Raw genomic sequence first — 21,433 nt, forward strand, 5'->3', positions numbered from 1 at the left:
CAGCCATCGACGGTGGTGGATCTCGTTGCTGCCACACCATATGGCGAGTCTGATTTGGTGGCGGAGCCTTGCGCCCTCCGCCAAATCCGCCCCGCCCCATGTTGTCCCTCCACCCTCCTGATCTCCCCCACCACGCTCTCCCAACGGGTCCCGCCGCACACCACCGGGTCGCTTCGCCGCAGCGACTTGGGCGAAGGAGCGGTCGTCGCCACCGGCCTTGCCGCGCCACCACCCGAAGGATTCGCGTGGGGAGTAGATGGGGGTGGGGGAAACCCTAGCTCACTCCCACAGATGCCCGAAGAGGAAGGTGAGATGCGCGCCTCGTGCGGTAGTGGTGGTAGGTGGGGAAAATGATGCGTCCCCTCCCCCTGCCTCCCCCGCTCCATATGGTTCCTCCCTAGGGTCGGGGTGGGGTCCCCCATGGCGATCTGCTCCCACGTGTCGCCCATCCACCATTGACGGGCGGTGGGTGGGGTTCTGGACCCCCTCGATACGAGTCGGAGCACGCACCTGAGGGTCCGCATGCTTCCCGTGTACCGCGCCACGGCCCGGGCCGTACGCCGCATTCGCTGGGGACGGCCACGTCGCCGGTAGTCGCTCCCGAATCTTCACAAAATGGCACGGCAGAGAGATGACGTCGTTGATGTCGATGCGTTCCCCCACGCGAAGGAATCGCGCGTCAACCGTAACCCCACGCCCGTCGATCAGCACGAGGCGGAGCGCGTCTCGTCGGAGAATCAGCTCGCCGTCGCGGAACGTAAGTGTATGTGTCTGCAGATCGGCGGCGTAAGATACGCGCCATCGCTCATCCTCGTGCGAGACGAAGACACCATCTCAGACGCCGTCCTAGCGCCAGGGGAGATGCCTACTGCTGCAACCGATGATGGAAAAAGCTACAATCGCTGACGAAAAAAGCTTCAACCGGCTATGAAAAAAGTTTCAACTCGTACAACGGAAACTATGAATGACCAAAGAAAAGCTACAACCGGCGATGAAAAAAGCTTCATCCGACGACGAAAAAAGCTTCAACCGGCTATGAAAAAAGTTTCAACTCGTACGACGGAAACTATGAACGACCAAAGAAAAGCTACAACCGGCGATGAAAAAAGCTTCATCCGACGATGAAAAAAGCTTCAACCATGGAGCCGTAAGCCATGGACGACAAACGAAAATCTACAACCGGCGGTTACAAAAGCTACAACCGGCATTGAAAAAAGCTTCAAACTAATTGTCTTGCTGTGAATCCCGCGATGACGATGACGTCGTTTTGCTGCAACCATAGTTGGTTTTTCTACAAAACGGTGTTGGAATTTGTTACAACCATTTTCACAGCTACTTGCTGCTGCTCCGCCGAGCTCCCATGCCTGCCCATGGCCATCGTCGCCGCGGTGCCGTTCCGGGAGGAAAAAGGTTCAACGGTTGCAGCTCCGCGCGTGGTGGGTTGCAGCTCAGACGTGGTCGGGTCCGACGAGGGCAGGCAGAGCTCCGGTGGCGCCGATCCGAGCAGATCTGGCCGAGGGCAGCCGGATCGGCTGATTCCCATGGCGGCGGCGCCCTGGGAGGCCTCCGGCCGGCGAAGGTTGACCATGGCAGCGGGGGGAGAGAGAGACGAGCGACGGGAAGAAGAGAAACAGGGGGGAGAAGACGCACGTGAGCGGGCCCCCCATCCTACGTGTCGCTAGGTGAGTCGCTCGGTACGTTCGCGCGTGGACGCGACTGGCCGAAGCTTCAGCCGGTTCCCCGTCGTGAAACGTTTCCCTTCTGGATATCAGATCCTAACTTCAAGTATATTTTGCTGCGTAAAATCAAGGAAATGTTTTTTGTGAATCAAAACTCAAGGAAATGTACATCAATTGTATGAGAGTATAGCAGTACACGATGCTATCCTCTTTTTCTCGACTTATTACTTGTGCCCAAGAATTCAAACTTCGGTGAGGAAAATGGGAAAAGAAAAGAACAGCATCAACGGGCTAGAAATTTAGAACAGAATTATAATTCAAGATTAGTTTGACACAAGCTTCAAGGAAACTCAACTTCCTTTATGGTGAAGCATGAACAGACACACCCCAGGTAGTAATAGAATACAGGTAAGCCTGCAAAAGATATTCAACATCACTGACGTATGGAGTTGTGATTCTCATCATCACTGACGGAGATAGAAAGGGGGAATATTGTGTCCTTGCCAACGAGTTGTGCCATGATTTTCCACTGAAGTTCAGCTAGAAAAGCCCAAACAATTTCCACGGTCAAACTTTGCTGGAGTAGGGTGGATGATATTCCTCGTGTGTAAAATGTAAAAGGGAGCCCAAAGAAAGACAAATGCACAGATAATTAAATATACATTTTGCTATGGAACCACGACTTATTGTGCCTTGGACAAGTTGGCTTGTCTTTGTCACGTGTTTGGACCATTCAGAAAAGTATCAGTGTCACCAACCCACTACTCCCAGTCAAACATTTTGTCATCCCTGGAGACTTCTTTATGTTTGCCAAGAGTGTTTGCAAGACTTGGAAGAGAGCAGTCTAGTTGATTTCTCCAGAGAGATCGACCATCAGGCATGGAGGTTGTCAAATCTGCAGTTGTTGGCGAATTTGTGAGCCGGTTCATCTCCTTCCTGATGAACAAGTACCACTCCAACAGGCATGTACAATCAGAGAAGGTGGTGGAGAGGTTGCAGTGCCTCCTGATGAGAGTCAGCACAGTCATCGAGGAGGCAGATGCGCGGTACATAACCAACTCTACGATGCAGTTGCAGCTCAAGATGCTCTCGGATGCCATGTATGGAGGATACCGTGTGCTGGACACCTTGCGGTACCCAACCATCCAAGACAGTGCAGGCTTCGATGAGGTTAGCATCGACGACTCATCTTGCAGCAACTTGTATTTAGACATTCCCCTCAAGCGTTCTCGAACAACTGAGAAGAATGACAAGACCACGCGCCTTGAGTCTCATGGTTCCTTGGAAAGCTTAGAAGTCGAAGTTGCTAACATGACAGAATTTGTTATGCTTCTAGGTGGATGTGAATGCATGTCTCGTAGACCATACGATGTGTATCTTTACACTGAAAATTTCATGTTCGGCCGACACGCTGAGAAGCAAAAACTCTTGAGCTTCTTGTTGCAGCACAACAACCCTCCTGGTGATCATGCACCAGCCGTTCTTCCAATCATAGGAGGTGCTGCAATTGGAAAGAAGACATTGGTTGCTCATGTGTGCAGCGACGAAAGGGTTCGCTCGCGCTTCTCCTCTATTTTGCACTTGAATGGAGACAGCCTTTTGAAGATACTTGACCATGGCAGGACCATGGAAGGGATGATCTTGGTAGTTATTGAGTTTGCTTCTGATGTGGGTGACGATGATTGGAAAAAGTTACACTCACTTCTCATAACAATGGGCAGAGGAATCAAGATCATCATTGTAAGTAAACTTAAACGATTAGCCCGGTTTGGATCGGTGAAACCGATTTTCCTAAGTATTCTATCTTACGATGAGTTGAGGTATCTTTTCAAGACACTTGCATTTGGAAGCGTAGACCCGGCGGAACACCCGCGACTAGTACAAATAGCAGATCAATTTGCCAAGGTATTGCACAATGCGCAAGCTTCACTTGTCACAATAAATAAGGTCGCAGATGTATTGAGAAGGAACCTCGATGCTCAGTTTTGGCGTTGCATATTGGACAAGGGGATAAAAATGGCTAAAAGAAACCTCTCCATACATGGTGTGCACCCGAGAATTCTTATAGAACAAGGTCATCCAGTCGACATTAGTCACATGACAGACCTTGCTTCACATCCACTTAGCATGACACCTTATACAATTAATGCTTCAATCGAGAAACAACCAAGTGTGACATTTGGGGAACTTCTAACAGATCCTAGTGTTAGACCAAAAGGAGACTTCATTCTAATTTCATGGGAATCAAGGATACCCCCTTATAAATCATTTGTTCATTTCGTTACAAGTCATGCTCAGGATACACATGAAGCTAGTGCCGTGCCAGGGAGGAAGCGACGAGGAGTGCCAGTCTAATTTTGTTTCAGACTCGTGTAATGTAATTCCTGTTGAATTTTATATTTTTATTTATTTAGAACAAACAGATGTTTTCAGGTATACCACTGAAGTAAATGTACTCATGATTACAGTTAATGTGCCATAAATTTGTACTCTCTCCACGGCCCTTATTTTGGATCGGACGGGGTACATTTTATCAATCCAACAATCCACCACCTGTAGATAACGTACAAATCCACCACTCCTTACTATCACTAGCTAGTGAAGTCTTGAGTAAGGTGGCTGCCAGAAATTGTATTGTGCTGCTGCGTGCAGGTGGATGCCAGAAAAACTTAGATCATATGAGATTGCAGTTGCAACTATAAGATAAAACTGGATTAAGAAGTCTGGTAGGCTCCAGCATCAACACACAAAAGCAGTGATATATTGATAAAAATTCACAAACAAGAGGCCTGCTTTGGTACACCCCCTCCACAAAACTGTATAAGGGCAGTATGTGCATTTCATGAAACCATATAGCCATCTGCATATGTGACACGTACGAGGCATTGTACCCACTTTGCCACTTTTTTTTATCAAACTTTAAAATATTGCGCTAGCAACGTGAATCAAATTCAAGACCTCTTGGTCTAAGAAGAACCACACTAACCAACTAGGACATCATAATACATGTGCCAATTTACTTTTTTTTTCTTCTACTTCAGTTCGCGGTTGGACCGGGCCATTGTTGAACCGGTCCTTTTATCAATATTTCTATTCGTTTTTGTTTTTTGTTTCTTTCTTCTTTTTCAGAAAATGTTCACACTTATAAAATTATGTTCAAAATTTCAAAAATATTTGATTATTTTTCGGTTAAATAGAAACATGCTCACATAAAAAAGTTGAACACTTTTAAAATTTCTAAACTTCTATTAAATATAAAAATAAAAATGAAATATATCAATCAGTGATCGGTTTATCGTTCATTTTTTGTTTCCTTTTCATTCTTGTTGTTTTTTGTTTTCCCCTTTTTGTTCTTTTTATTTTTTAAAAAATGCTCACATCAATATAATGGACACAAATTTTTAACATACACTAGCATGACCATGCCAAACATCCATGATAAATTTCATTGAGTTCTGATATTTTATGCATATTCTAAGGTTTTCTCGGTGAAAAAACCAAAAACACTTGCCGAATGTGACGCGGCATGCTCTCGGTGTCCGAATTCCTACAAATTTTGCATGGAGGCCTGCCATGAGCATGCCCACAAGCTGGAAAAACTTGGTCTCATTTCATTCATATCATTTCTATCATTATCAATGAAGATGAACATTTTCTTACATCCGAATTATTTCTTGAAATTAGTTAACAATTTTGTAATTTCAAATTGCGTCTGAAAATTTTGTAAACATGACCACTATTTTCCAGAATTGTAAATAAATTCCGAAATATTGATACTGTACACAAATTGCAAAACAAATACTTTTATAAAAAATATTAAAACAAAAACATATTTTCAAATTTATGAACAAAAGTTTCAAAAATGGGAACATTTTTATAAATTCTAGAACATTTTTCAAAAATAACATTTTTTGGTATTGAAAAAATATTTCAAATTATAAAACAGGTTTTAAGATGAACAATAAAGTTCATAAAGCAAAACAAATGAAATTATCGAAAAAAATCGGAAAAATATATTAGAAACAAATACGCTCAGGCGTTGCCCAACCGGGAGCCAGCATCGTTTCCGGTGGCTGCGTACTGGGCCGGCCCAAACTTTCAACATTTGAAGAAATGTCATCAATTTTGAAAAAGAACGTTTATGAATTTGAAAACAAAGTTTACGAATTTAAATATTTTCACAAATTTAAATGGAAAAAATGTCTTTAATTTGAAAGCAAAGTTTGCAAATTTTAAAAAAAGTTCTCGAATTTAAATGGGAAAAAGTTCGGATAGGGCGCTCGGGTTGGGCGGAAGCTTCCGTCTCAGAGTACCTTCTTTCGACAGTGTTGTAATGGACCAAAAATTTTCTAGGACCTTGTATCACCATTCCAAGGCACCATGCAAAAATTTTGTGATTTCGGGAATTCTGTATTTTCAAATGATGTTCGTGCTTTCAAAATTTATTTGGAATTTAGAAAATGATCCCATATTAAAAAATTTCATGCACAAATACAAAAAATGTTTGCGGAAATTCAAAATAATTTGGTTCCATATTTTTGTTCATATTTTCCTTTTTTTTTCAAAAAATGTCTATGTTCAATATTTTGTTCTCTCTTTGTAAAATATGTTTGTGTTATGATATTTGAGCAATTTTGAAAGAAACGAACTGTTTTCTAACATATATAAATTCTTTTAAATGCAGAGATTTGTATATTATTAATAAAATTAAAAAAATTGAACATTTTTTGAAAAAGAAAAAAGAAACTAGAAAAACGAATAGAGAAAATAAAAAAGAAATAGTGATAAAAGGGCCGATTCAACAATGGGCCGGCCCAGCCGCGAACTCAAGTAGAAGAAAACGAAAAAAAAAGAAATAAGTACGCAAAAGCATTGGATGTCCTAGTTGGTTAGTGTGGTCCTCCTTAGATCAAGATGTCTTGAGCTTAATTCAAATTACCTGCACTATTTTTTTAAAAAAAAGAAAGTGAAAAACAGCTAAGGGCGCCGCGTATCGGCGCAGGTGGAAAGACTATCGTACCATTTAGTATTAAGGGGTATAAGGAGATATCATCGGTCAATGCGTTTAGGGGTTGTACCGAAGCAAAAGTGAACAAACATTAATTACCAGGAACCGATTCTCGCAATCAACCTAGATTGGCACCTCCCCTCCCTCCCTCCTCGAACTTGACATCGGCGACCACTATTGGTCCACATGAGGTGCGGCTGGGAGGCCACGTGATGGGCGTCAGCACAGCATGCCTACGGCCCTGGGCAAGCACGAGGAGCCTCATGGTTTCCGTCATGGTGGTTTGGGGAAGAAGGGAGGTTCAGAAAGGATTCACTGCTGGTAGGCAATGACGACAGGTCCCAGACATCAGTGACACATGAAGTTAGTTCACTATTCTCTCTGGGATGACAGGACGGCTTGTGATGTGCCACCGTGGATTCAGTTTTTGTCGATCAATCTAGATAATTAAAATTTCCTCCAAAATGTTAATGATTTAAATTTGAGGTATAGATGGTGTGGTTACTCGGAGTAACATCAACAACCACCTGACCTGTGGGAACAAGAATCCTAGCACTCATCCTAAAACCAAGAAAAGCTTTCACAAATATACAGGCGGACAAAATCAATTTCATGTAGGCAGATTTGTTGTCACTCAAACTATTTTTGAATCACCACATGAGAATGGGTCCCTGGTGTGACAGGCGCGGAAACAAATAATGGCTGTTGTTAAAGTTAATAGAGTTGATAGGTACTACTCCCTCAGTTCCTAAATATAATCCTAAACTTTTTAGAGATACCAATACGGACTACATATGGACGTATATATATACATGTTTTAGAGTGTTGATTCACTTATTTTGCTTAATATGTAGTCCATATTTAAATTGCTAAAAAAGCTTATACCACTCCCTCCCAAAATAAGTGTGTTAACTTTAGTACAACTTTGGCGTGTTAACTTCAGTACAAGTTTGCACTAAAGTTAGTACAAAGTCAAGTCATTAATTTTGAAACGGATGAAGTATTTAAGAATGGAGGGAGTACTATTCTCCAGCTGTGTGGCTGGAAAACCCAGGTCTCTAAGCTTATCTTACTTGTCGAAAATGTAATCATTATGCAATTATGTCCTTCCTGTTAAGAAGCAAGGCGCGTCTATTCAGCTCCCCGTGCATAGGCACAAACCCCTCTTGGCCCTCCCACCACTCCCTACCGCTGCAACGGGACTTCTCCATGTTAGTCCATGCGCAGAAGTTTCTTCTGTTTTATTTGAATTGCTTTTGTTCGTTGGTTCTTTAAAAAAAGGTGGTCCTCGCAGTTTTGTTGTTGTTGTTGTTGTTGTTGTTGTTGTTGTTGTTGTTGTTGTTGTTGTTGTTGTTGTTGTTGTACATCAACTTTCTATAGAATGGCAATTTGACTCGCAATGTTGTATGCAGGGCCGGCCCTGGGGCAGGGCGAACGGGGCGGCCGCCCCGGGCCCCCTCCCAGGGTATGCATATGTAGTACTAGGGCCCATGTTTAGAACCATTTTTTTGAAACCCAGCCTTGCGTTTCCCTGTTTGTTCAGATCACGTTCGAAATGTGGAGACCCAGCAGCCTAGCGTACATAGAAGGAAGAAAGAAAAAGGGCTGGCCCATGTTCGCATGTACGCAGAGTAGAACGTGGAAATCAAACCCCCCGTTTCCCTGTTTGTTCGGATCACGGGATCGATCAGACCCTGACCTTGATTCCTATCGATCCTTGACTTCCCTCCCTTTCTTCTTTTCGTTTACCTGTTCGAGTGTTTGTCGTCCCCTGGTTCAACTCTCTTGGTCTTCTCGTCCTGAGGAACGGCGGCGGCGCCGGCACGCAGTGGTATGCGGCTATGGTAGGTACGAGCACGTCTCCTTGCGCAGTCGCGCCCAGCGCCCTATGCCTTCGTCTATACTGTTTTGCTATTCTTCTTGTTTCTTTTCTAATCATAAATTCTCGAATCTCGATTGATCGAACAAGGAAGGGAATTGTCGCATACTCGCATTGTTGGCGCTCGCGCTTGAATCATTGCGCACAACGCACGGAATAAAATTGTAGCCACATTAAATTAGAGAGAAGGTACTATACTATGCGCTAGATTTCTATTATTGATCTTGTATCTAACCTAGCTTTGCACTAATTTTTAAAGCTAATTGTTCCTTTTAATTTCAGCACCATCATGTTAGGCTTAGGCAGAAACTATCCACAAAGAATTGGTTGATGGAATTGATATTCATGCAAATCATTAGCGATTTTGCATCTCGGAACATTAAAAGGAATTTTGAAGGTATTATGTAATATTTTATTCGATATGCACGCTGATTTTGCTTGATTGTTTTCTTTGATACAATTTTATGTCTACATATGTTAATTACTATTAATAATTTACACTAAGGGCCCCGAAGGGCTCCGGATTATTGTTTCGCGGGCCCCTGAATTCTCAGGACCGGCCCTGGTTGTATGACACACAGTGTGTTGACCGATTACAAGGCGACATGTTCAATAATTAGGTGTAACATAGATGCGCTTTGTTGAGATCACTAGTAGAAAAAGGGTCAAACGTGAAGCACATTAGTGCCGGTTTGTATTTGAGCCGGTACTAATGTATACATTAGTGCCAGCCGGCACTAATGTATACATTAGTGCCGGTTCCAACGGCTAGCCGGGCCGCTTTCATTAGTACCAGTTCGTGGCGAACTTTTAGCACCGGTTCGTGCCACGAACCGGTACTAATGAGAGTGGTGGCAGGATGTTGTCAGACTGGGGCCCCTCCAGCCCCTTTAGTACCGGTTCTTGGCACGAACCGGTACTAAAGGTCGTCCTACATAAACCCTTCGTCCGCCCGAGCTCGCTCTGTTCTTCCCCTTTCCCCTCTCCTCTCTGTTCTTCCCCTCTTCCTCTCGAGCTCATCACACATTTTGCCCAAAATTTGTCAAGATTTCAAGGCCCCCACCCATTCAAATGATCACAAAGGTTAGCAACTTTGTCCTTTCATCTCTCATTGCTAGATTAGCTCTTGCAATGCTTTATATAGTGATTAATTTGTGAGTTTACTTAGTGCATTGTCCATGTGCTAGTATTTGATTTATATGCAATTTGAGGTCAAAAATAACACTTAGTTTGCATATGTAGGTGTGGTTTACTTAGTGCCTTCTAAATCTCCGTCGTAACCACCGTCGATCGCCCGCACCGTCCCGTCGCCGGCACCACCTTGTGGTGAGCCTCTTGTTCATGAAATTTTATATAAAAATTGATGCTTGTGTGATTTGGATATATAGTTACTCGTATAATAATCTTACCCGTACGTTGTTTGTTATACATATAGTGCCATGGTTTTGATATCCGTCCCCGTCGGCCTTCGTCCTTGTTATGATTCGGGTGTGGTATATATATTCTCTTTTAAAACTAGTTGCATTTCGTGTTTATGACAAATTATGCCCATCAAGTTGACATAGAAATTTTTTCTAGGAGGTATGTGAACCGGAAATTCCAACCGACCCTATTATCGAGAGGTTAAATTTAGTTGAAAGAGAAAACGAGTACTTGAAAGAAAAATTGAAAAGAATTGAGGGGGAGAAGATGGAATTGGAGTTGCATGTTGCCGATGTCGTCGATGATCACAAGATCAAGATGGAGAAAATGCGCTTGAAGATTAGAAAGATTAGAAAATATGCCATCGATAGTGAGGCTTGGTATCATTATGCTGTTGGATCAATTGTTACCTTAGTTGCGATCTTGAACACATTTGTTGTTGCATTTAAATGCTTTAGCTAGAGAGTTATTTGTTTGTTGCATTTAAGTGTTGTATGAACTTTATGTATGAACTTGTATTAATTTGGTCTATTCGGTGTTGTGTAATGAAGATGAGCCGACAATGGATGTACGATGACCGATGCTCTCCCCAGTTCGTCGAGGGCGTGCATATTTTTCTGCTTGCGGCTGAGCAAACAAGCGGGCGGATGGTTTTATGCCTTGTCCATGTGCTGGCTGTAAGAATGGTCACAATTACTCTACGTCAAGAACCATTCACGTTTGAGTCCGGTTTCATGCCCCACTATAATGTTTGGACCAAGCACGGAGAAAGAGGGGTTATGATGGAAGACAATGAAGAAGAAGAGGACGACGACAGCTATCCTGGCCATGGGTTCCCTGAATACGATGATACAACAATGGGGGATGAAGATGAGCCGGTAATGCGGGAAGAAGCTGAGCCGGCAATGCGGGAAGAAGCTGAGCCGGCAATGCGGGAAGAAGCTGAAGAAGAGGCATCAGATGAGCCCGTTGATGATCTAGGTCGGGCCATTGCCGATGCAAAGAGAAACTGCGCAAGTGAATTGGAGAAGAAGAAGTTGCAGCGCATGTTATAGGATCATAAAAAATTGTTGTACCCGAATTGCGTAGGTGACAAGAAAAAGCTGGGCACCACACTGGAATTGCTGCAATGGAAGACAGAGAATGGTGTATCTGACAAGGGATTTGGAAAGTTGCTGGTAATGATAAAGGATATGCTTCCAAAGGATAACGAATTGCCTGAGAGTACGTACGAAGCAAAGAAGGCTGTCTGCCCTCTAGGGTTAGAGGTGCAGAAGATACATGCATGCCCTAACGATTGCATCCTCTACCGCGGTGAGTACGAGGATTTGAACGCTTGCCCGGTATGTGGTGCATTGCGCTATAAGATCAGCCGCGATGACCCTGGTGATGTCGAGGGCGAGCGCTCCAGGAAGAAGATTCCTGCCAAGGTGATGTGGTATGCTCCTATAATACCACGGTTGAAACGTTTGTTCCAAAACAAAGAGCATGCCAAGGCGATGCGATGGCACAGAGAAGACCGTAAGAAAGACGGAAAGTTGAGAGTACCCGTTGAAAGGTCGCAGTGGAGAAAAATCGAAAGAAAATACGGGAAGGAGTTTGCAGATGACGCAAGGAGTGTATGGTTTGGTCTAAGCGCAGATGGCATTAATCCTTTTGGGGAGCAGAGCAGCAACCATAGCACCTGGCCTGTGACTCTATGTTTGTATAACCTTCCTCCTTGGTTGTGCATGAAGCGGAAGTTCATTATGATGCCAGTGCTCATCCAAGGCCCTAAGCAACCCGGCAACGACATTGATGTGTACCTAAGGCCATTAGTTGAAGAACTCTTACAACTATGGAATGGAACAGGTGTACGTGCGTGGGATGAGCACATGGGGGAAGAATTTGACCTAAAGGCGTTGCTGTTCGTGACCATCAATGATTGGCCTGCTCTCAGTAACCTTTCAGGACAGACAAACAAGGGATACCACGCATGCACGCACTGTTTGGACGATACCGACAGTATATATTTGGCTAATTGTAAGAAGAATGTGTACCTGGGACATCGTCGATTTCTTCCGAGCAGGCATCCCGTAAGAAAGAAAGGCAAGCATTTCAAAGGTGAGGCGGATCACCGGACGAAGCCTCGCAACCGTACTGGTGCTGATGTACATGATATGGTCAAGGATTTGAAGGTGGTCTTTGGAAAGGGTCCTGGTGGACAACCTGTTCCAAATGACGCTGACGGACGCGCACCCATGTGGAAGAAGAAATCTATATTTTGGGACCTGCCCTATTGGAAAGACCTAGAGGTCCGCTCCGCAATCGACGTGATGCACGTGACGAAGAATCTTTGTGTGACCCTGCTTGGCTTCTTGGGCGTGTATGAGAAGACAAAAGATACACCTGAGGCACGGGAGGACCAGCAACGTATGCACGGAAAAGACGGCATACATCAGGGTCATGCAAGCTACGCTCTTACCAAAGAAGAGAAGGAAATCTTCTTTGAATGCCTGCTCAGTATTAAGGTACCGTCTGGCTTCTCGTCTAATATAAAGGGAATAATAAACATGGCAGAGAAAAAGTTCCAGAACCTAAAGTCTCATGACTGCCACGTGATTATGACGCAACTGCTTCCGGTTGCATTGAGGGGGCTTCTACCGGAAAACGTTCGATTAGCCATTGTGAAGCTATGTGCATTTCTCAATGCAATCTCTCAGAAGGTAATCGATCCAGAAATCATACCAAGGTTAGAGAATGATTTGGTGCAATGTCTTGTCAGTTTCGAGTTGGTGTTCCCACCATCCTTCTTCAACATCATGACGCACGTCCTAGTTCACCTATGCGAAGATATTAACGTTTTGGGTCCTGTATTTCTACACAATATGTTCCCCTTTGAGAGGTTCATGGGAGTCTTAAAGAAATATGTTCATAACCGTGCTAGGCCAGAAGGAAGCATCTCCAAGGGTCGTCAAAATGAGGAGGTCATTGAGTTTTGTATTGACTTTATTCCTGACCTTAAGCCGATTGGTGTTCCTGAATTGCGGCATAAGGGCAGACTGGATGGAAAAGGCACGCTAGGAGGGGAACAAATAATATGTATGGACGGACATTCTCTCACTGAAGCACACTACACAGTTCTACAGAATTCCGCCTTGGTGGCTCCGTATATGGATGAACACAAGAATTTGCTACACTCCAAACACCCGGAGCGGTCTGATGACTGGATTACACGTGAACAAACCAGGAGTTTCGCCAGCTGGTTGCAGACACGTACCATGCATGACACCTCTATTGAAGATGACCTGTACTTGCTGTCCCAGTTACCATCTTCGAATATAATGACTTTCAAAGGGTACGAGATAAATGGTAATACATTTTACACGATCGCCCAAGATAAGAAGAGCACCAACCAAAATAGTGGTGTCCGCTTTGATGCAGAAACCAAGACAGGAAAGGAAATATATTATGGTTATATACAGGACATATGAGAACTTGACTATCGACGTGGTTTGAAGGTCCCTTTGTTTCGGTGCAAATGGGTCAATATCACACGAGGCGGGGTAACGGAAGACCCGCAGTTCGGAATGACAACAGTGGATCTCAACAATCTTGCGTATGCAGACGAACCATTCGTCCTAGCCAATGATGTGGCACAGGTTTTCTATGTGAAGGACATGTCTACCAAGCCAAGAAAAAGAAAAGATAAGGAAGCGAATGCATCGTACAATGAGCCAAAGCGGCACATAGTTCTTTCTGGGAAGAGAAACATCGTGGGAGTGGATGACAAGACAGACAAGTCAGAAGGTTATGAAAAGTTTGATGAAATTGAAATTGCTCCATTCACAGTGAATATTGACCCGAGTATCCCGTTAAATGATGAAGATTTTCCATGGTTACGGCGCAAAGGGACACACGCGAAGAAAAAGTTTCACACCCAAAGATCTGGGATGTGATCGGCTTCACTATCATCAGTTTCTTCTGTGGTTCACACCCAGAAGGGAATCTCTATAATAGTTAGGGTAGTTAATTATGTGTTTTGGCATTTGAAACACGAAGAAATTTTATGTGCAAACAAATTCTTTCATGCCTTTACTGATTTCAAATAATTCAAAATTTAAACTATTCAAATTTGAAAACTACGGGCACTAATAGAAAGTTTGTAATTTTTTGTACCTAAAGCAAAATTATTCACAAAGAAACTCTAAATACACAAAAAAAACAACTCAAAAATAAATAAAGCAAAAAAAATAAAAAAGCCCGCCTACTAGGCCAGAGCGGCCTGCATACGACTAGAAACCCAACCTGTTGTTGGGCCAGGATGCAGGCCCGCAAAGGCCGAGTAGGCCCACAGGGCAGGACAGAACATGTAGGCCCAGTAAGCCTGCTTTGGAGAGGAGCTCGAGGGGTTTATAAACCAGTGCGGTCGCCCCTCGGCTAGCGAGGTGGGACTAAACTTGCCGCACCGCACCTGCGCCAGCGCACCCCCTTTAGTACTGGTTCGTGGCACCAACCGGTACTAAATGGGGGGCCTTTAGTACCGGTTGGAGCCACCAACCGGTACTAAAGGGGGTCGCTTCCCGCCGCTTGGCCTGGCCAAAACAGGCCTTTAGTACCGGTTGGTGGCTCCAACCGGTACTAAAGGTGCCTCCTATATAAAAAAACAACACTTACGAAAATTTCAGTTTCTCATCTGCTTCTTCTCCTCTGCACCGTCGACGCCCGCCGCCCCCGTACTCCATCGATCCCTCGTCGCCGCCCCGTCCCCGTCGTCGCCGCCCCGTCGTCCCCGTCCCCGTCGTCACCGCCGCCCCGTCCCGCGTCGCCCCGTCCCCGTCGTCGTTGCCGCCCCGGCCCGTACGTCCCCGTCCCCGTCGTCGCCGCCCCGTCGTCGTCATCCCCGTAATCGCCGCGCCCGTCGCCGTCCCCGTCGCCGCGCGCCCCCCGTCGCCGCCCCCCGTCGCCTCTCGCCTCGCCGGTGAGCACGCGCACACACACACATATACATTTCTGTTTTATAGAAATTGTTAGAAATTTTTCTGTTTTTTAGAAATAGTTAGAAATATTAGAATTGTTAGAATAGTTAGAAATGTTAGAATTGTTAGAAATGTTAGAATTGTTAGAAATTTTTCTGTTTTTTAGTTATAGAAATAGTTATAAAAAAGTTAGAATTGTTAGAAATTTTTCTGTTTTTTAGTTATAGAAAAAGTTATAAAAAAGATAGAAATTTTTCTTTTTTTAGTTATAGAAATATTAGAAATGTTATAGAAATGTTAGTTATATATAGCATTGTTAGAAATGTTATAGAAATGTTAGAAATTTTAGTTATCAAAATCCAATCATTAAAAAATGTTACTTTTTGCGGGCATATAGCTAGTATTTGTTCTCGACGATGCCCGGCCCGCATCCTCGCCGTCGACCCGTCCGCGACGACGTCTTGCTGACCCATGTTCGGGACTGGGCTCCGCCGGGCTGGCACTGGGAGGTGCTGCCTGGAGGGGCGCGCCGCTTGATGAGGAACCCGGCCCCGGGTCCCGTCGTCGACCCTGATCTCGTTTGGTGGCGTTCGCGTGGGCCAGTTTCGGTGCGGAGGGAGCCGGCCCCGCCGGAGGTGGTACCTCGCCGTGTCAGGGAGGAGGACGAGCACGTCCATCGCTACATGGTTGCGTTAGAGGGCGGCAGGTTCTCCAATACCTGGCAGTTTCTTCAGGGATCTCACTTCAGCTATGATCCTGTGAGGGTTCCTTTTCTTTGGGTGTCCACCGCCCGCGCCGCAGGAATCGCCAGTGTCCTAGATTCTTCTGTAGTATTCGATCTTTAATTAGCTACCTAGTCAGTGATGTACTATTCAATATTATATATTATTCGAGACGATGTATTCGAGATTATATCTATTATTCGAGACGATGTATTCGAGATTATATCTATTATTCGAGACGATGTAATTTGAATACTAAATTGTTTTATATTTCTTTTGGATTAGTTAAATAAAAGCTATGGCGGACAATACCGACAAAGAGGGAGAACAGACCATGTTCGATATGATACGCGGGCCAGATGATGATCAGAATGAAGAAGATTATGACGGCTCCGAATTTCTAAACAACACCGGAGAGGGTGATATGATATTCGATCACGACGACCGAATTGATGAAGTCATGAACTACGATTATGACGATGACGAAGAACATGTTGATCCTCAAACAACAAAGACCGGCGAGGTATATATATCTATATAAGCAGGCATCTGGTGATCATCACATGTTTTAAATGAGTTGAAGATATATTAACGAATCGATCTTTCTTCTTTCAGCCATCTGGATCGAGCAAATCTTCAGACAACAGGACGAAACGAGGCCCGAACAAAAAGTTGAAGGAGGGCGTAAAGTACAATATCGAGGCAATCAGACCTAATGGCGAACCATTAGCGCCTAAGAAGATTGCGGACAAGTTCGTTCGTCAGTGCGGAGTTCTTGTGAAGGACCAACTTCCGATCTCCCTTCAAGAATGGAGAGAGCCAGCAAAGCCACGTCCAAATGTTACTTTTGTCGACGACAGACAAAAAAAACTGCTTTGGATACTCTCATGGAACATTTCACCCTACCAGATCATTTCACAGATGCAGATGTGGAGAAAGTCAAGGACGCCGCTCTTAGGAAGATGGCGGTTGCATTCAAGAACCACAAGAACAAAGTATGGGACAAGTACATCAAGGATGGAAGGAAGACTCCAGTATTCGAGGGAACACTAGAGAATCAAAGTGCTCATTGGGACGATTTCGTGAAATTCAAGGATTCAGAATTAGCTAAGGAACGGTCGAGAATAAACAAGAAGAATGCCGAAAAAAAGGATAAGTTCCATAAGCTGGGGCCAGGTGGCTACGCGGTGGCAATGCCTAAGTGGGATAAGTCTGAGAAAGAGATGGAGGATGCAGGTGTCACTCCGGTTACTAAGAGCTGGCCCCCCAGGTGCAGGAGTTGGTTCTATGCGCATGGGGGGAGTTGGACCCGAAGACAGGCAAAGTTTCGACGAAGGCATGTCTGAACGGAGCCGACGATAATATACTTGCTGCAATAGAAGAGGCTCGAACGGGGGTGTTCCAGCCCAACAGAGAGAATGACGAGCTTACGCGTGCCCTGGGAAATCCTGAACACCCGGGAAGAACACGAGGCAAGGGCGCTATTCCGTGGTATGAGGGGTTTTCGGACTGGAACGCCGACTACAGAACCTGTGCGAGAAGGAAGATTGCGGAGGAGAAGTAGAGGAAGATGGAGGAGGAGAAGAGGAAGCTGGACTATGAACGCCTTCAAGGCCTAGAATCAGCGCACGCGGACTTGGCAGTCAAATTCCAGCGGCAGCAGGAGCAGATCGACTCACTTAGCCAGCAAAGGGGGTCTCAGCAGCTGCAGCAGCTAGCGGATGATCCAGCATTGGATACCACCGCCCCATCCATGCCGAGAAGCAGCGTGGGTTCCGCCCCGTTTGACGCAATGCTGGATAGATACCCCGTGGATGACATCACGGATAACACTAACTGCGAGCTACACTTCAAAATTAAGAACATATCCTTGAAGGTGGCGGACGTGGTTGCTTATACAAATTCCCCCGATGCAACCTTCCATTGCAACCCGATTCCAGCAGGCTATACTCGTGTCATGGTTGATGAGGTGGTGGACCAATATTCGGGGCTAGAGCTTGACATTCCTGGAGGTGACGAGGAGCACACACTCGGAGAGGCCAAACATCGTATCATCCTATGGAGAAAGGATTGCATCATCTTTCGAAGGCCACCGACACCGCGTCACCCGACTCCTCGTCGAAAGTCCGCCACCGATTCAGCAGACTCCCGCTCCTCCAAGTCCACCAACGCGTGAGGCCACTCCTCCTCCTCCAAGTCCGGCAAAGTGTCAGGCCACTCCTCCTCCAAGTCCGACACAGCGTCAGACGTCCACTCCTCCTCCAAGTCCGGCACAACCTCAGGCCACTCCTCCTCCAAGTCCGGCACAGCTTCAGGCCACTCCTCCTCGTCCAACTCAGCCTCGTCAGCCGTCTCCGCTGCCTAAGCAATCGCAGAAGAGACACCCCGCAGCTATGGTGCGCAGCGGTATGAGTCGAGGTCATAGTATAGGAAGTACAGGCGGAGGCAAGCGATATAAATATGGTCCAAACCTCAATACTCCTCTTCCTGAGAGGGCTTACGACAGGACCAAGGAGCAAACCAATGCCATAGTGCGGGCAGAAGTTGACGCCCATTTTGGACCGAAACCGCCACCACCGCCAAGGGAGAAAGTGCCTGTGGAAGTAGTTGACCACTTCATTCATATGGCTCAACCACCAGCTCCTAAGCCTGTTGACACAGACTATGAGCGCCACATCAGGAAGTTACATCGACAACGTCTACAGAAGGAGGCGAGCTTGAGCTCGAGCAAACAACAAGCAGCTGTCAAAAAATGCGGGAAATCCGTTGCCCAGCTGGGAGAACAGGCGGCGCAATCGATCGAACCGCTTGTTGTTCCGCCAACAACACGTGACAGTACGCGCGCCCAATATTATTATGGGCAAACAGTTTACGTTCCCGAGGTGGGCGATGTGGTAATAACCCAGGAGCATATAATGCAGGCTGAAACTCTCAACATCACTGTTGGACAACTCCTCGAGATCGAGGACATACCTGTGCTTACAGAGGAGGAAATAAAATGGAAATATGCCGGGGGCCAACCTTTGGTCAAGCCAGAAGAGGTCAAGAAGCTCCCAACGAGAATGTATGAATTGCATCAATGGTACATGGACATTACCAAGAGATCCGATCGAGAGTCCCTCATGGTGCAAGTCTAGAAGGATCATTACTACCATGAGAAACCTGTGACCGTTGAGTATTCTGAACTGTTTCAGTTATACAATCAAGACGCACTCGACAAATCTATCGTCAGTTGCTATTGTCTGTAAGTGATTTCTTTCTGTAATTTAAGTCTCAAGCTAGCTGTAGTCATCCTTTTGATCAATCATTACCTGTAATATTATCCTCACTATATTCTTTTCTGTGGTATTATGCAGGATGAAGATGTATGAAATGAGAAAAGGTGGACGCTATGGCATTGGGTTCATTGACCCAAACACCGTTAATGAATACACATGGAAAATAAACAAGCATCATGAAAAGCAGGTAGAGGACAACATGCTAGAGTTCTTGAAGCGCTTCAAATACAATGAAGATATACTACTTCCTTACAACTTCGAGTGAGTCACACTTTCTTGTACTACAAATTCTCTGTTTTTGCCTACTAGCTAGCTACATGTTTTTGCTTACATATGCCCGCTTAATTAAGACATGCAAACGTGTGTGCATGCAGATTTCACTGGATCTTGTGTATCATTAAAGTTGACGCCGGAACAGTTGAAATACTGGACTCACTACTCAAACAAAATAAAGACTATAACATCTTGTTTGGGATAGTCAACAGGTAATTTCAATCATTATTAACTATATATCTCGGCCTATTTAGTTCGTCATTTCATGATATGAACTATTTAATAACCCCTTTATTCATTTTCTTTGTCGGCGGGCAGGGCTTGGGCAAGGTTCATCACCGTCACGAAAGGCGAATGGAAAAAACAGCTGAAATGGTTTCGACCCAAGGTAAGTAATTAAGTAGTACTAGCTAGCTAGCTAGCTGCCATCTCTTTAATTATCATGCTTGATTAATTATTATCTGATCAAATTAAATTCCATTCTTGTAAAGGCCCTGAAGCAGGCGCAGGGGACTGATCTGTGTGCATTCTGCGTTTGCGAGAACATTCGCATGATGGCGTCCGAAAGGAGCAGATCTCAAAGACAGGCATGGGTACGCTTGTTAGAACACTATTCACAATTTTTACACCATTATCGATATCTAGTCACACAACTAATACACATGCATATTGATCTCCTTCTTAACAGTTCACAGAGGTGCGGGACAAGCTCCTAGAAACGGAGCGCGTAGAAGCATTTTAAGAGGAAATAGCGGGATTTTTGTTCGACCAGGTCATAAACCCGAAGGGAGAATACTATTACCCGCTACCGCCCCCATCGACCAGGTCATGAAACCACTTCCAATTGTCATCGTGCTCCGAAGGCACCAATTAGGCTAATGCCACTGGCTCCGAAGGCAACACGTATATGTAGGAGAAATTATATATAGCTATACATGTGTGTATGTGTGAATTAATATGGTGGTTTGTGAGACATTGATGATATATATATGATTGGTTCTACTAGAAATTCTATTTATATATATATGCATAACGTGTACAATATGTAGTATCGTAAAATACCAGCAAACGAAAAAGAATTAAAATGGAAAACACAAAATTAAATGAAAAAAAATCGTAAAACCAAAAACCCCCCAAACATTTTAGTACCGGTTGGTGTTACCAACCGGTACTAAAGGGCTCCCGGCCCCCGGAGCTGGCTCGTGCCACGTGGTTGCCCTTTAGCACCGGTTCGTGCTGAACCGATACTAAAGAGGGGGGGGGGGCTTTAGTGCCCACACTTTAGTGCCGGTTATGGAACCGGCACTAAAGGTCCTTACGAACCGGTGCTATTGCCCGGTTCTGCACTAGTGGATGGATGTATAGCCACACAAGAAATATCGGATCTGGGATGATGATATATATGATAGATTTGGGGTACCATCAATTTAAGAGAAGCTTGTCCAACATCGTCTGAAGTGGTTTGGGCATATACAACACAAGCCTCAAGAAGGTCCAATGCTTAGGGGATGGCTACAGGGTGTTGATAATGTCAAAAAAGGTCGGGGTAGACCAAACTTGACCTGGAAGAAGTCCGTAAAGGGACATCTGATGGACTGGAATATCACCAAAGAACTAGCCATTAATAGGGGTGCGTGGAAGTTAGCTATCTGCGTGCTAGAACCATGAGTTATTTTCGAGATATTATGGCTTTCAGACCTTCAGACGCAGGAGCTCTCTGACCTCTTAGAACAAGAAGCCTATCCCCTCTTGCCGCCTCTCCGGGGTGCGCCAGGGGCTAACCCTAGCGCCACCAAGAGCCGCAATCCATCGCTTACTCCCCCTCCATCAGTGCGGCTGGCATAGGCCACACTGGCAGTAGGCACAACATCATAGGGGCCTGGGCATTGGACGCGGCGGCGACCACTGGATCTACTGGGGCGGGGCCAGGGGAGGGCGCGTGCATCGGCCAGGGCGGCGTTCCTAGCCGTGCAGCGGCGACACTCGCCTCTGTCTTCCACGGGAGCTCGCGTGCTTCCCTGGCGATGGTTGGTAGCCATGTGCAGTGGATCTGGTCCAGACACCGAGATCCGTCATCGCTATGGCCCATTGCTGGCCGACGGCGTGTACACGGGTTGGCGAGGAATGTTGGTTCCCTGTCGGTGTTCCGGCGGCTACGCGTGGTATCACGGTGTAGCTCAGCATGGATCCGGTCAACTGTTGTTTCGGAGTGGC

General features: G+C 45.4%; 1 protein-coding gene across 1 annotated transcript; it reads left to right on the forward strand.

Annotated features, from left to right (window-relative positions):
• Nucleotides 1–2,545: 2,545 nt before the first annotated feature.
• LOC125540601 lies at nt 2,546–4,151 on the forward strand. The gene has a single exon (XM_048704206.1). It carries the CDS (start codon nt 2,559–2,561, stop codon nt 4,032–4,034), a length of 1,476 nt encoding a protein of 491 aa, XP_048560163.1. The 5' UTR covers nt 2,546–2,558; the 3' UTR covers nt 4,035–4,151.
• Nucleotides 4,152–21,433: the final 17,282 nt, after the last annotated feature.

This window comes from Triticum urartu, chromosome 2 (assembly GCF_003073215.2).
Source record: "Triticum urartu cultivar G1812 chromosome 2, Tu2.1, whole genome shotgun sequence".
Classification (NCBI taxonomy): Eukaryota; Viridiplantae; Streptophyta; class Magnoliopsida; order Poales; family Poaceae; genus Triticum; species Triticum urartu.

Excerpts from the sequence above, each read along its gene's own strand:
- LOC125540601 (XM_048704206.1), top strand. The coding sequence starts at position 2,559 with ATGGAGGTTGTCAAATCTGCAGTTGTTGGCGAATTTGTGAGCCGGTTC.